Consider the following 22,460-nt stretch of genomic DNA (forward strand, 5'->3'; position numbering starts at 1 on the left):
AAGGCGCCCTCTCCCGATCAATCCTCTGGTATTTGGGATTCCGATGAATATGTGATCTAGCTTCATTTCCTGGGTAATTTTGCAACTATATAAGATTATGACTGCGCCCCATGATCTGAATTATCATTTACTTATTGCAATTTCAAGGGACATCGAAGAACTACAGTCCCACTTGACAATGTTACATCAGCGATCGTTATTTACCCGCATCTAACAACAGTCCTAATTCAAATGACTGCATCCACGCTTATGCGAACAAGTTTCACCAGCAAGACTAACGGAGATATTCTATAACAAATCACGGGATTTACGCTACAGAATTCTTTTTATTCAACATCGTTACTTCAAACATACTACACCTACAAAGAGAACATAACTATTAACCAGGAGATATTATTTTTTCATATTGAAGCGGTATTATATTCATATATTGCGCATTCAGCATGATAGTTCCGAGAAAAACAGTAGTGTAACCATCTGTTCCTATTCCTGATTTCTCCGGACAGCTCGAAGATTGTAATCCACTACCGGTCTAACGCTGACTCCAAATGCGAGCTTCAGAGGCGGTTTCTGCAAGACGAGAAAATGAGATATGATTGTGAGCATTAATTCTGTCATCCTAGCGGGACAGGATTCTCCACAGGTCTATGGTTGGGAATCTGCGACCTGCTTCTTTCTCTTTTAATATGGACGTCCTGAGGCCAGTGGATCTAGTTTATTGGTTGTCTTGCTGTTCTCAGGTACCCAACGACGTTATTACGTATAAGTACTTTACATAGCAAAAATAGGTTACTAGCCTATATATTTTCCTGATAACGAACTCCAATTGGCGAATTTTAATTAATTTCTCCCGATCGAACATAACGTCAAATGCCCATACAAATCGTCACGCATAAGCATTTGTTACATATGAAGGTTGCGTTTCCATGCTGCAAAATAAATCATTTAAGACTTGTATCGTGTTGATTTGAACGCGATTGAACGGTATTAGCCCAATGTACAAATTCTGGAACGTTTCTTATGTTGCTATTGAAAACGCATTCGTGGATTTTGCCATCTGGACAAATTGAAAGATAGCTGCCAAAGGTCTTTCGAAAGGGAATAGCAAAATGACTAAATCATGCATTATTTAATTAGTAGACTGTCCTATACAATCTTCGGAAGTGACGCGGCATAATCTTTCTAAAGTGATTTTGGAACATCAGTATATATCAGAATATCAGTATATAATCAGAATATCAGTAGGTATATAGAGCATGAACCATGGGTGTCAAACATACGGCCCGCGGGTCGCATCCGATCCGCCAGACGATTTCATCCGGCCCGCAAAGCAATTCTTAGTCGATTGAAAAATGTTTGTATTATCCAGCATATTTCTAACAAATGTGGAGACTTTTAGTATGAAATACTTATTCCATCAAGACAGTAAATATCAAGCATGTTCATGTGCTACATGACAAAATTCTGACAGTGGTGTTGTAGTTTCAGTCTACTCACCATTAGGAACATGTCGATTACATTGACGAGAAGGCAAAAATTGCACTCTGAATTCAGAGTTTATCAAAAAATTCATCAAAAACTATAGTTATTCAGAGAAGCAAAAAAGCTAGTGCGAAACCGTTACAGGTTACATGGAGAATAGAATATTCCACAAAAATATAATTCAAATATCCGTGGTCGCAATTCAGTATCACTGCTGACTCAAATGTTCCCCGGCCTCCAGAGAATAAACCGTATCGCGATTTAATGATAATGAGCCAAATTCTAACGTTCGCGTTTACGGTTAATGTCTTGTATTCCTCACAACACATACGCAGGGCTAACGACAAATTAGGACTACAACAACGGAAGCATAGAAATATTCCAACTGACATCGCCAATATAGAGATAGTTTTAGCGGTTTAAAGTTGTGTTCAACGGGTCAATCACCGTATTGGTGCCAATTCCGTTGTTTGCGAATAACGGTGTTGCTAGAATATAACCCCTTTTGATCAGCAATATCATATAACGCTTGATAATAAAGTATTCAAGTGAAAAACAAGGCCATGAATTTCGAGGTAACATTTTGAAATTATTCGACTGGTGTGGTCCGCGCACGACCTGAAGGTTTAAATCCTGCCCGCGACGCAGGTCGAGTTTGACACTCCAGGTATACACGATGATATCTATACAAAGAGTTTCTGCACTGCGTCAAATTGAATATCGTTACCGGGGTATCCTCTGTCGGTTCCAAGTTAAACTGGTGAAGCAGTTTAGCAATGCTGAACTTGACTTCCATCAGGGCGAATCTCATCGCAATGCAATTTCGCGGTCCTCCGCCGAACGGCTGGTAGACCATAGTGTCGATCTGGCTCATGTCTTCCATCCTATAAAGTACAGTAGATGTGTAATCTTGCACATATACATTGTACATATTGTTGTTTCGAAAACTATCGAGATGAACTAGAATCTCACAAACACTATGTAAGGCAAGGTTCGATTAGTAGTTAGTGCATCAGCCAGGAGAATCGAAGTGTATTAAAAAGTTGCACATATTAGTCGGACGAATTGAACTGTTTTAACAGCAATTCAGATGCGAAGTTCATTAGTGTTTATGGTTTCTACAACAATCGGAATGTGGCTATGATTATCTCGACATCGTACATTTTAGCACGGAGACACAGAGAGAGAGATTCATTTCGTCAACCGACGACTCCGAAAAAACATTTTCGTTACCAATCAGCAATACATATATAAATCGGTATAGCCTACGTCATGATGTGTCAACTCTAATTTCGAAGAAGTTAGTGTCTATGATTAAGGTTAAAACTAAGAACAGCCAAACAAATCGCGAACATAGTAAACCGGATACAAAAAAGGGAAACATTCTTGGCCATTTATTTTGTCACCTGTTCACGCCCTTTAAGTGAGCTGTTGACTAAAATAAAATAAATATGGGCTTTCGTCTGGTCGTCGTCACGGCCTAATTGCCGAAAATAAAAACAGCCATGCCGCAAATATGGACAAATGAGCACACAAATAAAAATAAGGTCAAATCCGACAAATAAGGACTATATAGTTTTATTAGTCACCACCCTTCAAAATAAAATAAGGACATATCTGAAGACCGTATGCCAACCCTGTCTATAAAGCCAGGTATTTTCGCTTTCAGATATACCTACGTAGGAATCCTTGCGCAAATAAGGAACGATGACTAATATCCTTCATATTCCTTTGTATTATCTTATTGGTCAGGAATGTGGACAAAGTGCTTAGTTCCAATTCTTCGTGAATACTTTTCAAATTGCAATACCTCCATGCCCAATGCACATTACCAGTATATCGGTACACATCGGGTATGTGGATGCACGGACATAATCTTTGGATTGAGTTTCATGAAAACAGTTGGATTATGCGACGGTTAACGTTTGGATACACCAAAACCCATTGTCCTGTTTTTCCGACAACAATGAGTCACCTGTCTGGTTTGAAGAGTTCCGGCTCGTCCCAATACTCTGGATCGTGAGCTAGACCGAATGACGGGACGTTGATCTGCATTCCTTTCGGTATCGTGAAGCCGTTGATTGTGATTTGCTTGTCACAGATACGAGCGTTCCTGTAGACAGTAAGACCAACGTTTTGACCCTACAATTCTGGTTGTATCAGCGGAAATACCTCAGAGTAGGATTGTAGAGACGAAGCGTTTCGTTGACACACATATCGAGGTATTTCATTTCACTCACACTGTCGTAGTCAAATTTCCCCTGAGAAAGTAATCTGTATTAAATCTCGTCCGAAGAGGAAGCAATAACGACAAAGATGCTCTCTACTGCATTCGATAGGAGGGATCGATGCGTAAAATGCGAGTACCTGACTGACTCGATTTCGAATAGAGTATAAGGCTTAGCGCCGCGTATTCGACGACCACTTTTTATGACGTCATACCATGACGAGTGTTGGGGAAAGTTGAAATACAGACCGTTATGCGACCACAAAGAAAATATTCCAAGTTATGCAATACACTGAAGACAATTTAACATTCTTCCACCATAATTACTTTATTGCACTTTTCGACAATGTTGTAGGTTGATTACGATTGAACTGTCGTTTCCACTAACGCTTTATACAACGGGTTTGGGATTATCTGATACAACCAAGCGATACTCCAAGGCTTCCAAGATGGGGAAATAGTATCGAAACTATAATTCATGTTAGGAAATTAACCCTTAGTATCGTAGTTCTTAACCGGGGGTCTGCGTATAGCATATTCAGGTGCCCCGTGGAACCTCCAAATTTGAAAAATGGTTGATAATTAGATAAATCACTAGTCAGTTTCGCTTCAAAATTGAGGACTCACATAAATAGAATGGCTGTCTGAGATGAAATATATTCTACTGATCCAATCATATTGCTCTTTAGATATGTTTTGTCGGGTTTTTGGAAAAATTTGTTTGCAAAAATCCATTTTCTCCTGTGATATACATAAACGCTATTACAGAATAACATCAATATGACCTGCTAGATAGAAATTACTAGACCGAACGAGATATCTTCATTAAAAACCTGTTTCTCAATATCGGGGCCATATGTTGAGATGATACCCAAAGATGTCGTCGGAAGCGTTACGCCTTATTATTACATTCGTTACCACCTATCTTTGTGGAAATGGATTTTCGTTACTCGTTCATATCAAAGCTACGGCTAGGATTTTCAAGACAAAGCCGCGTATTTCAAGAAATGCAGCCACAGAATTCATTTTGAAATCATAAAACTCTTTTCTGTATTTCTACAAAAATAGCATATGATGTTATTTATTGCAAGAAAAGTCACTCTGTTGCTCTTTATCACAAGCCTACGGTTAATATTTGAACAATACAGATGACGGTTACACTAAAATTGAGCTAAATTTGAACTAAAACTTAGGGGTTCAAAGGGGTTACGTGACGGTCCAAAGGGGATCCACGAATACAAAAAAGCTGAGAAACACAGCCATAGTGGAAAGGAACGCATGTAATCTTATACGCGAAAATCGTTCCTCAATGCATTCGACTCTAATCATTACAATTATTACCCGATTCTGGGTCGAATACTCGTTTCATTGCGCCTACACCTATTCAAGATTGAATAAAATGGTTACTTTTCGTTCATATGTTTCGTCGATTTCTTTTTGCAGTTTTCTCTGAATTTCAGGATACTGAGCAAGGCTGTAAGCGAGGAAGCTCATGGTGTTTCCAGTATTTTCAAACCCGGCAAGGATCATAAGTATCGAGTTCCCGATAATTTCGTTTCTGTCCATGCCTGTTGTGAACGACATTTTCATTTATTGTAGTGGGTTATATAATGAAAATCTAAATACTAACGAGTAACTATATTTCGCTGATTTGACACTTACTATATTTTTAATGCGAGAAGGTACAGGATATTCTTGTTAAAAGCTTCGAAGTATAAATGTTATTGCGATGAATATTTCGTTACGAAAAATAAAGCTTTGTACCCTTTTCAACCGTATTCGACTTCGCTTTCTCTTCGGATATTTCTCCATTCAGCATAAGTTGCATAAGATCCACTCTCTTCGACTAGATACAGGATATAACACTTTTGAAAAGAACTTCAGCTTTACAGTCCATGGTCTAGCCTACTACAGTACGAAAGTTTTCCGGGGGGTGACTATATCAACATTGTCTTTGACAAGATATTATGACAAACGGGACAAACAAAATAAATTGATTAGTGATAAATTTAAAAAGGGCAATTTATTAGACAGAAGCAGGCCTTTTTAATTGATGAAGTCGACGCTGAGCTGAGTCGTATTAGAATGGCACCATGAAAAGGCTTGCCGACATGTTGAAAATCCGGTCGGCCTTAATTGATGATATATTTGGTAACAGCTCAAGAAAAAAACCAGTTCTGGATTAAGTTCGGGGGTTATGCTATACGTCAGTAGCAACAATCATAAATACGCAGTCCGGCAATGACCCTGACTCTCTTTCCTGTTACTGAGTGGAGCAAGATATACCTTTAGAGATACTCGCTTCGGAATTTGTGACATTGAAAAAATAGCACCGAATACATATTGCTGAAAAGCAGAATTATTTACGGATAGGACTCCGCTTTTAAAAGTCGAAATACGTATCGATTTCGTGAAATGTTTGTACAGATTTTGTTAGTAGTGGTAGCTGGTAGTCCGGATTGAGCTGTCTCCGAGCGACTCTGTTGGGACGGTTCGAAGCTCAAGACATCTTAACGCCTATTGCCTTTTTATCTACGTTGAAAACGAGAGAGAGCGGCGGGTCAACTTCGAGGAGCACCGAGCTCCCATGTATTTGATCCTAAGTTAGCTGTTTCGCCGAAGTCATGCCCATGGAATCATTGAATATCTTCCATTTGACCTATATTATAATTCGGTACCGTCGCCATTTTTACTGGACACGTGTTATTGTATAGTGTGCGAGTTTTGAAGCAACTTTGATAGTGCGGGCAGCGTAACCATCTTTGACGTACACACCTTCATTTCTGAATCTGACTGCCGAGCGCCGATAACGTGATTAGTCAGCGCTTTGAAGTATCCGACCGACCCTTTTCCGAATAAGGAAATATTGAAATATTCAATCACCTTCTCAAACGGCGGGAAGATAACTGAAAAAGAAATAACAATTCGCTTCTAAATACATACTGAGAATATGCAATGATCTAATCCGGTGTTGTGTAAGCCAGTCTTGGTATGTAAATAAGTGTTTTCACGGAGGATGACGCGTCATAACAGTTTGACATCCCGAAAGGTGAACTACCAAACGCGGCGGTTTTCTGACAGCTGAATCATGCAGTGGAAAGATCATAGCGACTGCGTGATTGGCATCGGGTCGACCCTTTGGAGCAGTTGGCACTGCCATGTGTAGTTACTGTCATACGGAAGTTTAGTCTATAGAACGAAAGCAGTGCGTAAAATATAGATAATTACTAGTCCGCTCCGCGGCTCTTATCTCAATGATTTCATAACTCAGTCATGCATAATTTAGCCCATTGTTAAATAACATTTAATGAAAACCATGCCTAAATGAGTGTGTTAGGTAAACATAAAATATGCGATTCCTCAAAGTGCGTCGTTGGATGTGTTCAGTAATCATTAGGGATGGTGTGAACGTGAGGTTCACGTTCGCGTTCAGTATGTGAACCTCAGAAATTTAGAGGTTCGCGTTCACAAACGAACCTTGGTAGGTTCTGCACTGTGAACCTTTTTCAAATTTTTGCTTCATTATAACATCTTTGATTAAATTTATTGCATTTCAACTGCGGGCCACTATATCAATGGCGCTGGGAGCATAAAAAATCAACAGTAATCGAGCATGCACCTTGACAATCTCAACGATTATACTTGGTTTGTTACAAAAGTTTGCTCGAATATTTAGTGACTCTCTGCTGTGAGCTTGTCTCGCAATAACACAACACCTAGAGCGACATACACTACATATATTGTAGGTATATAGTCAACAAATGATGATTATTCAATATTCAACCAATCAACGCAATTGATATCGTTGTCTGATGTAAAAAATCAAGCAGGCGTACGGAGTCAATCTTGATTTCATGTGTTTATTGTATCATAAAAACCAAATCAGTGCGAATGGGGTGTTGGCTACTGCTGCATAACTTGTTAATGGGGTAATATCAGTAGCAAGTATCCTATAGAAACCCGTTATACACTCTGCTCAATATCAACATGACTCCGAATACATTGTTCGGTCTGGCCTAGACCGTTAAGGCGTAAGCTTATATTCCCTTGCAATTCCTCGTCGAAATTGTTGGCAAAGCGACGGATGATATTGTTTTTATGGGAGTAATATATCATGTGATTGCCCCAGTTGATACATTTGGCGACGTTTTAAACGTCAATATGTACTTCAGCATTGTGACATTTATGTAGGCCGATTCGTCGCTAGGTATCGTGTACAATGTGTACAAGTGTACATTAATATAGGCTATCACTTCACTGAAATGTAGGGTTGGAATAAGCAATATGACGTGACGTCACGTGATGTCATGAGGTTCACGTTCGCGTTCACACAGAACCTATCAAAAAGGTTCGCGTTCACACGAACCTGAACCATTCAGAGGTTCACACCATCCGTAGTAATCATATATAAGCCTATATTCATCCTTCAGGAGTGAAAAAGACATATCTATGACATGGTATAACTCGTGTATCACAACCTCGAAGCTGTAAGTTTTTTTAATACCAATGGCGACCCGTTTCGTTGTGAAGCCTTGTGCGTACTTTGTTCTTGGCTGGATGGATAGTATAGCGAGGACAATTTGGTGTTGTAAACTCCGACACCGCGTAGCGGCCTGAATATATACTCACAGCACAGTACGAGCAAAGGACTGAATAAAGATCCGGAAAACAAGTTTTTCGCTTGCTTCGCGATTTCCGGTTCCTTCACGGAATCGTCTTGCGAGTTGACTTCTGTGCTGAACGCTGATGAACAAATGATATCGAGGGAGAGCCGGGAGAATATCCTGGAAGAAGAAAGCAAGTACATGTTAATTACGGATCACTATATTAGATATTATGAAGGGTACACCGTAACCGTGGCTCATTTTTAATTAGTTGTCCAAAATATCATTTTCATCGCAGATTTACTATCGATAAATGTGCCCAATTTCAAGTGAATTTTGTATTCCCGATTTGCTCATCGATTCTCGCATATCTCCAATTGTCGTTGAATTTGTTTTATCGTGCAACCGAGTGTATTATGTTATTCTAAAATTTGGCTTGTATCATCGTGTGACCGCCTTTTATGACCTGAGTATTTCAATTTCATGCTTGTATTTTTTCATAATTTCATAAGCATACAATGTCACGGGCCGCGGTGCAAGAGCCCCTGAGCGAAAAGCGCCAAATCTTGCTGTTTAATAAACAACAACAATAACAACAACAACGAAGGGTAGCCTACATGGACGTCTGATCATGTGACACTTGAGCATTCAACAATTGCGCATACGATTTGAAGTTAGAATTGGGGATAAGGTATATTATAAGTTTTTAGGTAATCGAGTCACATGAAAAAATGACGCAATCAAAACGGTCGTTATTCCTAGTGTCGCATGCTCAAATGTCGGAAACCGTTATGAAAATGCATAAGGCTTGATGTTCCCAGGTGCTTAGCGCAGACACTACTCAGATCAGCCGCAAATGTAAGAACGTCTATATTCAACTAATAGGCGATCAGAGTTAAGCTGTATAAAATTCCTCGATTAAATGTCCTCTTTTTCGGTTCCGAAAATACGGGAGGCGAAAACTTCTGTCGAGCTTGATAAGGGGGCGATGAGTCGATAAAAGTTGGGAACCACTGGCTTAGCCTATTTAGTTAAACTGTAACATTCTTTGGATTTGATTTTATAACGACAGATATGATATTACAATATGTCTGTATAGTCCACAATACAAAGCAAAACGACAGTCGAAAATTGGCTAGAACCGTCAGTTTCTAAGCATCCCGGGGCCGCCCCATCGTGGTCCCATCGAATCCTCTCCCGCATATGACTATACTTTGCGTTGTTGGGGCGCAATTTTTGTACTCACGTTTTCGAGTTGAAGACCCCGTCACTGGATTTGATCTTGCGGTCCAAAGACGCAATTGCGTTGTTTGCACATCTGTCCATGATGTAAACCATTTGTTTGAGCTTTGAAGTTGAGAATGTAGGAGTGAGCGAAGATCGAATGCGCTTCCATTGACTACCCTCAACAGCCGTGAGGCCTTCATTGAGCTCTTTTCCGCTTATCTTGGTGAGTTGTCTCTAGAGTATAGTATGTTATCTCGATATGTGATGCAAGATCTTTCATTGTATTATGGTATAGCTGCCAATTTCACAAATAGACAATCCCATAGCGCAGGGGTCCCCCACCTGGGGATACGACCCCATGGGTCGTTTGCCTTTTTTCTGCGACCACAAAGATGTGGAGCTTTCATTACGTTAGTAGCTAGCCCCCAAATAGGCTCAGACCAGTTTTTAATGTACACCTTACCAAAATTAGACGTCCGTCACGGAACATTTTCAAAACGAGAATGGGTCGCGACCAATTGGAAACCACTTTCGTAGATATACAATTTAATTATGAGTGGCCCCAAGTTGTAAAGGCACATATGGTAATGGTTAGCACCACACTCTGATTACAGTTAAAAGATTTTGGCAACCTAAATTTGCATATGTAGTGGATACACTTTGAAGTATAATTTCCTTGACGACAATTTTTCCATTTCATATCCGGCGGTGTGTTTTTGTCAAACGACTATCTGAGCACTGAAAGCTGTTGTTAAGCTATAATCTATTCAAATCTTGTTACCTGTCTGACCGGGAAAGTATGAAATTCTTTGATAAATATCTGCCTCAGCATATCCGGATCGTGGATAGTTATACTGGGTCGGAGAAATGTATAAGATCTGAAATTGAAAGGCATTTGTTGTAATTCACCATCTCTAAATCCTAAAATATAGACCACTCCTGCCATGCACATCTGTCTCTTCGATGGAGTGAGTACCGAGGTACTTCGTCTATAGAAATGGGCAACGTATGCATCACATTATAACCTACATAACCAGAAAATACATCTCACAGTCACGTCAGTCTTCCGGGTCATCTTTTAGGTGTTAACTGCTAAATATGGGCCGCATAGGATTCCGACAGTTCGATGATGATATCGTTCAACAGGCAACAAAACATTTACGCAGCATTTTATTTGAGTGTGGTTGTTGTTTGGTGGTAATCATGGTAATCATGGTGTTCGTCGACTACTATGGTCTTTTACGCAAGGCCAATTTTCTTCATTTTTATTCCGTAGCTGCCGACCCCATGGGTTCGCTGAAACAGTCTCAGGGGTTTGCGGCAGGTCAATACACATAGCCTGTTCGTACAGCAGAAGACAATAAACATTCATTATGATATCTTTGTATGTTGTGCAAAATCACTTTTTAATAGTTTTGTTCTTTTTTACACTGTTGTTGATGCACAGTTCGTTTTGCGCATCAGTATTTCATACAATATATAGTCACGTATTAGATATGTGTAGTTGGTAGATTTTTATTTTTGTCACCAGGCAAAAAATTTGGATATGCCGAAGGCTTGAAGATTATAGCGCATGGGTTAGGCATATTAGTAAATTTTGAAAACCACTGGTTTAGTGTAACCGCTCGGTTACGGAGCCATATTGACTCCGGACTATCTGGTTGCAAGACCAGTCATGCGCAAGGTAGCATGCGGGATTGTAAAAGAGGAAGTGTATTGGACTTGGTCTTTATATGGAGTTGGAATCTGGTTGTCTTTGTATGGAGTTGTTACTGTGTTAAGTCTTGGATTGGACTGGAAGTATTGATGTAGTAATTGTACCTGCCTTCGTTGTAATATATCCGCCGGATATACAATGTGTTTCTGGGTCCAGTCGAACCGGAAGTAACTTAGCCGCATTCAGTCAGATAGCAAGGACTACGACCGAACGGCTACGTTAGGATATGACTAGTTCTACTAACATTTCGTTGAAATTTTAATTGAAATTTTTAGAAAATCAGATCTAAGCTTGATTTGGGTTTGTCTTTGGACAAGATGAGATATTTCTACTGATTCATATAATAAATGAGCAATCGTCTTCATTAAATGGCCCGGAAAAAGAATGAAAGCTAATAATTATAGGAAGATATGGGAGCATCCTACCCCCAAATTGGTCCATGCTTCTTCTTCATCTGATTATCGTATTCAAACCCCGTCTGCAAGGACATATAGTAATTATTAGTTCGTTCTAAATCTAGCTAGATGAGGTAGCCTAGTAATCAACACCGTGGATTCTACGGCTTCGGCTCAGAATGTAGAGAGGCGAAGAGACATGATCTAATATTCTACATTATCACTAGGGCCATTTTTATATGACCGTAAAAAATCAATTATATGACTTTATTTTATGCAAAGTATGACTTTATGTGAAAATAGTGTAATTTTACATGTAACCAGCGTCACTCATGGAACTGACGAGTAAAACATACACAACATAACAGTAATACGCATCCATTTTTATTTTAAACCACTGTTGTAGTACAGTTTCATGTAGTGTGGAATGTTGGAGTCTTTAAAGTAATAATTTGGACGTAAAATCACTTAAGTGAGGAAAATGAGCGCTCCACAGACGCTGGTGTGGGTTGACACTTCCGCAGTTTTGCATTCAGCGCTGGTGAAATGTCTTGCCTTTGTATAGCTCCATAATTTGTTTCACATCATTTTTGTCCAATCGCTTCTTAATGTAATTTTTGAGCTCAAGCGGATCTTTTCTGAAATCAAGGGCATTTAGATCAGCATTAGCCTCTCCATTTTCTGTATCAAGTTTGAAATATTGTTGAAGTGGAGGCATATTTCGGTGACCAATTCTTCAATTATTTATCATAGTGGTGACCACCGTAAATACTATTTTATTCAAATCCAAATGTATTTGCATAGAAGTAGACCATGGTAGAGCTTTTCAGCCTGTCTACTCACTGACTGAACTTCCAACGTCCTACTTCAGTACACAGAAGTAAACAGATTGTGTAGCAACACAATGCAATGTGTGACCTCATAATGCAATGTGTGACCTCATAGGTCTGTGACTGTAGCGTTATGTAGGCTAACCTTACAGCTTGCCTTCTTTACATCAGAAATTGCCTTACCTTCTTAGTGCTTAATTGCTTCACCGCTTAAATTGGCACTTTTTATTCAAAGTATACAACAATATGACTTTATAACTCAAATATGACCTAACCAGGAAAATATGACTTTATATGACTTTATAATTTTCCTAATATACCCCATAGGGACGTGGTTTTCGCGTTAAAATTGATTTCACGACTTACTGATGCATATAAAAAAATATGACTTTAATGACTTTAAATGGCCCTAATTATCACCAATACTATAAGATGGGCAAGATTGAATTCGTGGATGAATCCCTCCACTCGCGATTACGCTTATGAACAAGGTTCATCGGATGATTTTATTAAGGGCTGTGTCAGAGTGTTATTGCACAGTGCGAAAACCGTATTCACCGCACATTATTCACTGTTCATTCATAACATTTCCCATTACCAAAGTATCATGGTTATCACAAGCAATGTAGCTGGTCAGTGGTCACTTAACTATTTGAGATTGTAAAAAAAAATAGCTCAGTAAACAATATAACATTGACGTCTTGCACACGCGTAGTATCAAATGAGTCTATGGCAGGGGCGGGCAACTTCTTCAGTCGGCGGGCCGGATGTATAGGAAAAAGAAGGACGTGGCGGGTTGGATTCCTGAATGGATACATTAAACGCGTATTTATCCACCTATACGACGATCAATCGTATTTAATGTTTAAAGTTGGAGGCATAGAGACCAAAGAAAGTATCCAATGAAGTTTGAAGTTATTAACGTAATGTGCTTCAATAGCTATTGAAGTCAATGAGACATCTGTGGTCGAACAAATTTGCGTACACTGTAGTGTACAGGTTCTTTGAACTCAGGCTGCATATCGGACACAACGAAAACGAAGAACTAAGGAATAACTAACAATCACTACTACTTGTATCCGAAAATGCATGAAAGAATAACATAGGGATGGTGCGAACCTCTGAAAGGTTCAGGTTCGTGTGAACGCGAACCTTTTCGAAAGTTTCTGTGTGAACGCGAACGTGAACCCCATGACGTCACGTGACGTTACATTAATAAATTCAACCCTTTATTTCAATTAAATAATTACCTACATTAATGTATTATACAATATATGTACTGTATTCACGATACCTAGCGACGACTGGGGCCACATAATGGCCCAGTGCTGAAATATATATTGACGTTTTAAAAGTTATACAACAGTAGGCAATACCCAAATCGCATGGATTTGGAATTTGGTTTATATAATACAGTTTACATATGAAATCAAGATTGAGCCCGTACGCCGGCTAGATCTTTACATGATAAAACGATATCAACTCATTGATTGGTTTAATAAGCATTATTCGCTGACTATACAGTATACATGCAGTGTATTTCGCTCTTGGTGTTATGCGATTGCGGGTCAAGCTCACAGCAAAAAGTCACTAAATATTCACAGACGGAAAGCTGGATATTTCGAGCGAACTTTTGTGACAATGCCAGTAAAATTTTTGTGATTGTCAAGGTGCATATGCTCGTTTAGTGTTGATTGTTTATGCTGCCAGCGCCATGCATGGAGTGGCCCGCAGTTGAAATGCAATAAATCTGAACCAAAGATGTTATAATGGAGTGAAAAATGCAATATATCAATAAGGTTCACAGAGTAGAACCTACCAAGGTTCTGTTGTGCACGCCAACCTCAAATTTTCCGAGGTTCACACACAGAACCCGAACGTGAACCTCACGTTCACACCATCCCTAAATTATACAGTCACCATAATTTGATACAGTAAACAAGTAGTGGAGAGTTGCAGAAGACTGTGACAGCCGGCCATATTATCATTTAAAACCACCGAAAACTGTGTGTGGGCCGCTCAAAATCACGTCGCGGGCCGTATGTTGCCCGTCCCTGGTCTATGGGATGCGTATTAAATCAATAGATTGTCGCATCAATTGAACTCGCTATATAGTTTGATATGTACGCGAACCCATATCCGCCTTCTTGGAGTGGTACAAATAACCCAAACCCCATCGCACTCCATGAATGTGAAAGTGTTGGGATCAAGTCACTACCTTCGAGTCACGAGTCATTTCGAGTCATTGCACATTTTGACTCGAGTCAAGTCAAGTCAATTGATTTTCAAAGGTGACTGGAGTCAAGTCAAGTCACTCGATTTTTGGAGGTGACTCGAGTCCAGTCAAGTCAAGTCACGAGTCAAGTCACAATTCAAGTCAGGTTGCCTGTTCGAAGTATGAGGCATGATTACTTCATTGCACTTTGCTAGCTGTCTGAAATACATATGAGTGGTGATTGATTATGAACCGCTAAACCAGTGGTTCTTAACCTTTTTTCCTCCAGCGCCCCTTTCAAAAACTATCGTCGCTCCAGCGCCCCCCAACCTCATATTGTAAGGAATGTAATATAGACAATGAGTAAGAGGGGGGCCGTAACAGCACTTCGTCAACCCCCCTAAAAACGATTGCCTTGCTTGCCCATAGCGTGATAAACCAAACTTCTGAGGGCTTCTCCCCAGGGACTATAGCGTGATTTCGATGGTCAGCAAAGTTTGTGTAGCCTGGTCGCGCTAGGTACCAACATTTTTTATAATGCGTGAATGAATAGGTGGTAATTTCATATATAAGTCGCTATAAACTTATTATTCTCTCAGCCCACGTAATCAGATTTACCAGTAGCGCTGAGTGAGCTGTTGTATGGGAAAATAAAGGGCACGTAATTAATAATTAAACATATTCGGGCGTGCCAGTAGGTACAATTAATTCGTTACCAAGGCCGTAACAGCACTTCGTCACCCCCCCCCCCAAAAAAAAAAAAACGTTGGTCTTGGGCCCCCCATCGGGTGATAAACCAAACTTCCGTTGGGCTTCGCCCCCAGACCCCCCTTCGGCTATCCGTATTTGCTGATACTAGTCATCTACATTGGGTATCACTTTCCAAAGCCAGCTATTCTCGCCTAGACGCGCGAAGCGCTAACAAATTCACTTATTAATGATGGAATTGGTCAATATGATCGGGAATTGCATGCATATTGAGATCAAATTTTATCCTCTCCCTGCCCACGTAAACAGATTTACCGGTAGAGCTGAGTGATGTGTAATTGTAAAGGTAGGACCCGGCCCTCAATAATAATTATACATTTTCGGGCGTATACCTGTTGGCAGGAACGAAACGGCACTTTGTCAGCCTCCCCAAAAAATAAGAACTTGGGTCTTGGGCTCCCATAGGGTGATAAACCGACCGCCCCCATCACGTTGTTCGCTTTTGCCACGGAATCAGCTGTACTGTTTAGCGATCGAGACAGTGCGAAGCGCGAAAACTTTCGATAATTCATGATAAAATCGGTCAGTAAGATCGAGAATTGCATATATATTGCTATCAATTTCTTTTCCTCTCTGCTCACGTTACCCGATTTACCGGTAGAGCTGGGTGAGGTGCAACGTTCCCTCTAAGCTGCGCGCGTGCGCAGTGCTGACTGCGCGCACAGAAAATCTACGTTGCGCACAACAAATCCGAAGTTATGACCTTTTTTAATCGTTACGTACTGTTGTCCAAGGGTCAGCGTAGTGAGTTGTTGAGTGTGCGTAGACTCCTCAAAACTTAAAGCGAACATTGTGAGGTGTCTTGGAAACTGCAGGGCCCGTAACTATTAATTCAACATATTCGGGCGGGCGAACCCATTGGCATGACGCACACGATTTCAAATTGGTATTTCTTCACTGGCCTATAATTTTTCCCTGCCAGATGGAATTGGTCTTCTGGAGTCCAGATTGCCAGACAGGAACATTCGGTGCCAGTCATTTAGGTGCCCATGGACAATTCAAGCTATATGTCTTTTGTAGGCTATATATAACGAAGTTTTCGGTGTTGATTTGCTCTGAATACTCATCAATGATATGTCCTACCACCACATCATCGACTGCGGAGCCATTTTTCGCCAGCGCCCCCCATACCGCCCCCCTGAGCCCAGCGCCCCTCATATCGCCACCTGAGCGTTTCCGCCCCTTCAAAATCGCCAGCGCCCCCCAAGGGGCGCTGGAGGCAAGGTTAAGAACCACTGCGCTAAACGAATATATAGAGTTGAATATACACGCAAGAAGGCGCTGTGTCGCTCACATATATGTAGAAATGGTAAACTACGTAAATAATTACATGGCCTCAGTTGATAGTTACCAGCCAAAATACAAAATATAGAATTGATTGAGAACGAATTGATAACACGCAATACATTACCCATTTACAAATTGATATGATACAATTCGAGCATGCGCCAATGGTTGGGGACTATATAAACTATATTCTAATTCAATTTCAATAAAACAAGAGGTTTGGTCTAGGTGAGAACAGAAATAGACATTTTGCCATTCAATTACTTTACAACTAGTTTACGACAACCGAAGCCATAAGCTTCGATCCCTTCGTTTGCGGTCAATTTATTTCTGAGAGAACAATTGAGGCTCAGTAAAACGCACGATCAATAAATCATTGGTCGCTCGCATGGGTTACACCAGCGTTTCGCGAAAATCCAAACATACGCAAGTTACAGATTTTTATCGACACCGATTACTTGATGACTTGAAATTGACTCGTGAAATTTTGCTCCGAGTCACGAGTCAATCCACATTTCTGATACGCCGAGTGAAGTCAAGTCAAGTCATTTTAGCAAAGTGACTCGAGTCAAGTCAAGTCATACGAAAAAGGTGACTCGTGCCATCCCAACACTGGAATGTGAAACAACTTCTTATGGATTGGTGTATACCTGACCGGGTTTTCAACAGCTGGAAAGGGTATGAATGCAAAAGCTGTCCTTAGAAAGGGTATCGGTGGTTTGATTTGTACCCGCATTATGTTGGAAATCGGCGTGAAACACGACTTTCGTTTAGTGTACAAGGTAGCCTACAGTAGTTACGTCTTTGTCAAACTGTTTACGGAGGTCCCCGAGCTGGAGTAGCGATGGTGGATCGTGAGGTATGTTGAGTTCCTTGTGATATTGCCACTTTCGGTGAACATAATACCTGGAATTCGATAGCATTTCTTAACACAGATAATAAGGTTTCCATCCGCAGGAGAATGCAATCAACAATGCGTTTTTCTAAGTCCGCTGCGAGATAGACCGGTTACTCTATCAGAAACGTAAACGGGAATACATTAGTAGCTAGCTTCGCCAAGTAGAATATTTTATAACAAGAAAGCTCACTAATTGGTGTACGATTCGTTGCATCATATGTGATACTCAACGGTTTAGTAAAGGCTCGCACTTACAGATCGGAAAAATGATTGAGTACTCGAATGTAAATCGAGTATTAATTCCAGTGATTCTAGTTGAGTATCGTGGGAAGGGATTTTTCTGAGTAATGAAATTATACGCTCATTGCCACTAAGAAATAATTTATCGACAATTGTAGTTTCGATGGTATTTTTGCGCTGTGGAAGTAGGGTTGTATTTAAAACAAACGGTTGTTTAAAACACTTTTTTAAAAACATGTTTTTAACAAAAACTTTTTTTAAACAAAATTGTGTTTTTTATTAAGTTGTATGATTACGCCATAATTGTGTGAATAATTTCCAAAAGAAACATGTTGTATGAGCCTACGGACGAATACCATACCCGATATAAGTAGCCTATACGATGTGGGATGGTTGGAACCTTCGAAATAGTCGGTTCGGCAGCTATAATAGTACGCAGATGTAGATCATTGGTACGGAATGAATGTTCTGATGATGATGACCGCCGACCGTAAAAATGCTGCATGGCGATGTAGTCCTGGTTAAAGATATCTTTGGTCCGTATATAACAGGGCTTGGAAGCCTATTTCATCAAAGGAGCGATATTTATCCTGTATTTTCAATTGTTAATGTCAACCCACTATGACGGCACAAATGAATATTCGTAAAGTCATGGCTTAAAAAAATATGTTTTAAACAAAGACCCATCTGAAACATGTAGTTAGTACAAAGCCATACGCGTTGGTGGAAATGCTATCTGCGCAATCGTGCCTACCCACTTTAATGCGGCATTAAATTCTTCGTGATCGTATGTATATAAGGCACATATATTTCAACCTCCTACATCTTCCATAATGCCATGACCTCATATTGACTTGTTTTCGAATATTCGACTCGGCTCGAAGCCTGATTCTCGAATCAGAATCGAACCACTCAGGCACGTGATTTTGCATAGTCCAACAGGCAATGACATCAAAGATGCTACCACTCACCAGGCAAGCGCCACAATACTGCCGAGCAGCGCCCACGTCTCGAGCGAAAATAGATCTAAAGGAGTCCACATGATCGGTAGATATTATGATTGAACTAATTATTTAGGTTGCCCCGATAAGTCTGTAGAAGATACCATATTAACAATATTCAAAGCTCGAGGTCGAGTTATGATATACTATGTTATAATCTGAGGTTTCATCATTTACATCCGCTCACACAATGTAAAACGCGGTACGAAAGACACAATGCGGTGTCATGAACAGAGAGGATGAGCTTGAAACGACAATCTACCTCCATCAACCTAGCAGCCATCTCGGACACCTAGGACTACTGCTATTAATAACAGTATAATACTGAACTCAACGAGCGCTGTTTAAACGTATTTCAAATTGTTCTCGCTCAATCGTTGAAGATGCGGTCAAGCAATATCTCCTCTGTCAATCTTCTGCACGCTGGTCTCCCATTGACTGGAATTTGATATCATCGTGAACGACGGTTGTCGTTTTCGGAGAGAGTAACACTCGTACTGTAAGTTCAAATCAATCTTAAATATTACCCTTCGGTATCGAACAGTTGCTCAAAGTGACTAGCAATCACTTTCTCATAATTACTACGAAAGCTCATTGAACACGTAGTATATTACGATATCGCGATGATGCATCAGTGTTGCAACACCGGCTTCGAAATATTCAGCTGAATACTTAATATAGTATTGCTGTCAGATCTTCCACGGCTGTGATGTGGACAATGGGCATGATCATACATTTCCGAAATAGAACGTAGCATTGAAACGATTAAGTTGTTTACTCAGAGCCTTACAAATATAGATCCTCTGTATTAGGTTAATTTGCAGAGGCTCCACAGTGAGATTTTACTGATAAGTTTACAGGCTACGAGTGCCGACGCACCGTCACATAATGTTCTCGGTAAGTCTGATAAGAACACCGCGTACAGCTCTGTAACGTATCATATAATTTCGAAGCCAAAAGGATGTTATATGTTACCGCCAACCCACGAACAGTCGACGGGAAATCAGAAGGTTATTACGAACCGATGAGGACATGACCTGAGCATTTTACATTCCCTGGACCAAATGCGGACGCGGCGCATTGTGAAGGCCTGCGAAAAGATGATTGAAATTTAGAATATAAAAAGTAATTTTGAACTGCAATCATAGGCTTTATAAACTCAACCGTAAATGCGTTTACTGTGAAGCTTGATCAATGTGCAATGTTCGTTTCATTTATGTACTGTGATTACGTAGCTACACACGTATATAGTATGGGTAATCCAAATTCAAAATAAAGCCGTATGTCGCTATAATTCACAAGTCACTGTTTCCACTGCATTGTAGCATGTATATTGTATAGTTCACTCCTTGCTTATTGGCATTGTTGCATTACGTGTGATCCCCATATTTCGTAGACACGGTCAATCATTGCAAGTGATTAGCGGTCATTGTCATCCATTTTAGCGCTCAACCTACGTGTCATGAAAGAAAGAATAGCTTGAAGCCGACATTCCAAGAAAAGTTGTATCGCAAAGTATTTGTTCATCGAATTCTGAAGTAAACCCGTCTTTATAGTTTGTGGTGAGCAGGTCGCCGTGTATAAGAAATATTATTCGGCCCGGAATCATGTGAAAGCAGACGCACTGTAATGCAGACAGTCAACCAACGCTAAGAGGGCATCATTTTCGGAATTTCGATTTAGAAATAAAATTTATACGCCGAAGGAAGTATGGTTCAACCTTTTGACTCGGCAACTCAACGTATTTTTTATTTGTCATTTTGCGCTTCTGGAAAATAAGTGCCCACATCTGTTCTAGACATACCAAGTTGAGTTTTGCATATAATCGATACAATATTAAAAGTATGGTTGGTTATAGATTTAAGCCGAGCTGTCTTCCTAAATACGAAAGTTGCTACAGTGATATAAGCGGTATAGCTAGACACGTTGGATTGTATCGAAAACCGTCAATCCTTGCCATACATTCCAGCAACGAACGCATCGCAAGCTACAATTACTTTATAAAGAAATACTCTGATCCACAAGAAGCTCCCGAGTTTGACAAATCACAGAAGCTGTCATATGAATCGCTCAGACTGTTGATGTTGGCGGACTATGAATCGCTCAATGCGGATCAATGCACGTAATCAATGCTTAAATTGCGTGTTCTCCTGCAGTAATCATCGCCTTCCGTGTAGCCCATATCCACTAAATTATTCACTCTCTTTGAAAGATAAATGTTAGGCGCATCTTACACTGACCATTTGCACGCAATATACACAACTAGCGTAGGCGCAGTTCTTATCTCTAGCTCAGCGGAGGTATTGTGTCTGGAAATTCCATAACTCATTGATATTTCAAGCCAAGTAGGTTCGGCATCATATTAATATAATTTGGCGATGTGTTTTCACCTGATTCTTTTAATTTAACTAAAGGTAATAATATTAAAATCGAAAATCAAGTCTAGATCAGGGAGTATAGAAGCTCTCTATTCTATTGTTTTTAGAGGGATAAGATGCTGGCCTTACCGAATATGCAATCATATCCAGTCTGCAGAGATACGGAGATGAGATAATACTGCTTTTTACACTTTATTCTAACAAAAATTACAAATCTTGGTAAATTTTCGATACACGCCTATAATGGTTGATATCAGTGGCGATTATATGGCCCAAAAGCATTTTGCCAGTAATGAAACGTTTTCATGCAGTAACATCTGAACAGCGCATGTTGGGTTTCTGGTGTATCCACGCAAGAAATTAAAGTGTGTTAACACGATGTATTTACGACCCATTATAACGCGTCTGACACATTGGCAACGATTCCGTTCAGTGAGGAGTGCCACTCGTTCAATTACAGTCAACACCGCTTAAATCGGACACAGAATAACCATTTTATTTGGCCGAAATGCTCAAGAAAGGAACAAAACTTATAATTGCAAGCCAGAAACTCCAGGTAATTCGGAAAATTATCAGCTTAATTCGGACACAGTCTTGCAATTTCTGGAGTATAGCGCAGCTGTACTCAACAGTGCAGTTATCTCTACCGCATCACCTGCCTTTATGCTTGATCATCAAACGGAAGATTGATTCTTCGCCTGATTTGGATAAAGCCATTTCCCCGCTAAATTCGGCCAAAAGTGGGTGGATCCAAAGTATCCGATTTAAGCGGAGTTGACTGTACTTCATAAAAATGTACGAACTTTTGGATAATACGACGTACATTCCCTTGAGTCGGTAGGTGATGCTATGGAGTCAGAATTGCTACATGATTATGTCACAAGCAATTCGACGTTTTCATGAATTCTTTTACGACCTAATTATCGGTACATACACACTCAGCACTTGTGATTTGACGCAAGACCGTCAGCCGGTTCTCAATATTGGCCATACAAGTGAGACAGAATATCAAGCTTCTGTACTTTGCGAGTTACGAATCAGAGGCAATAGAAATTCACGAGGCCGATAACTCGGCACGGGGGCTTGGTGTTTCGCTTCAGAAACGAGTCATTTCCATCAATTGGTATTCTGTGCGCCCCCTCGGAATATAGTTTGCTACGTCTTGTGTGTCTTCTCCCCGTTGCCGGACGT

General features: G+C 40.2%; 1 protein-coding gene across 1 annotated transcript; it reads right to left on the reverse strand.

Moving 5' to 3' along the window:
* Positions 1–306: 306 nt before the first annotated feature.
* On the reverse strand, positions 307–19,006 carry LOC145436582 (cytochrome P450 3A11-like). The gene is made up of 13 exons (XM_080313961.1): positions 18,862–19,006; positions 17,553–17,658; positions 11,683–11,735; positions 10,322–10,418; positions 9,560–9,774; positions 8,339–8,493; positions 6,485–6,615; positions 5,474–5,555; positions 5,117–5,277; positions 3,655–3,743; positions 3,458–3,595; positions 2,210–2,366; positions 307–570 (listed from the first exon to the last, which is right to left on the reverse strand). Exons 1-13 carry the CDS (start codon positions 18,930–18,932, stop codon positions 484–486), a joined length of 1,542 nt encoding a protein of 513 aa, XP_080170087.1. The 5' UTR covers positions 18,933–19,006; the 3' UTR covers positions 307–483.
* Positions 19,007–22,460: the final 3,454 nt, after the last annotated feature.

This window comes from Botryllus schlosseri, chromosome 3 (assembly GCF_051294905.1).
Source record: "Botryllus schlosseri isolate E-star chromosome 3, Bs_hap1, whole genome shotgun sequence".
Classification (NCBI taxonomy): Eukaryota; Metazoa; Chordata; class Ascidiacea; order Stolidobranchia; family Styelidae; genus Botryllus; species Botryllus schlosseri.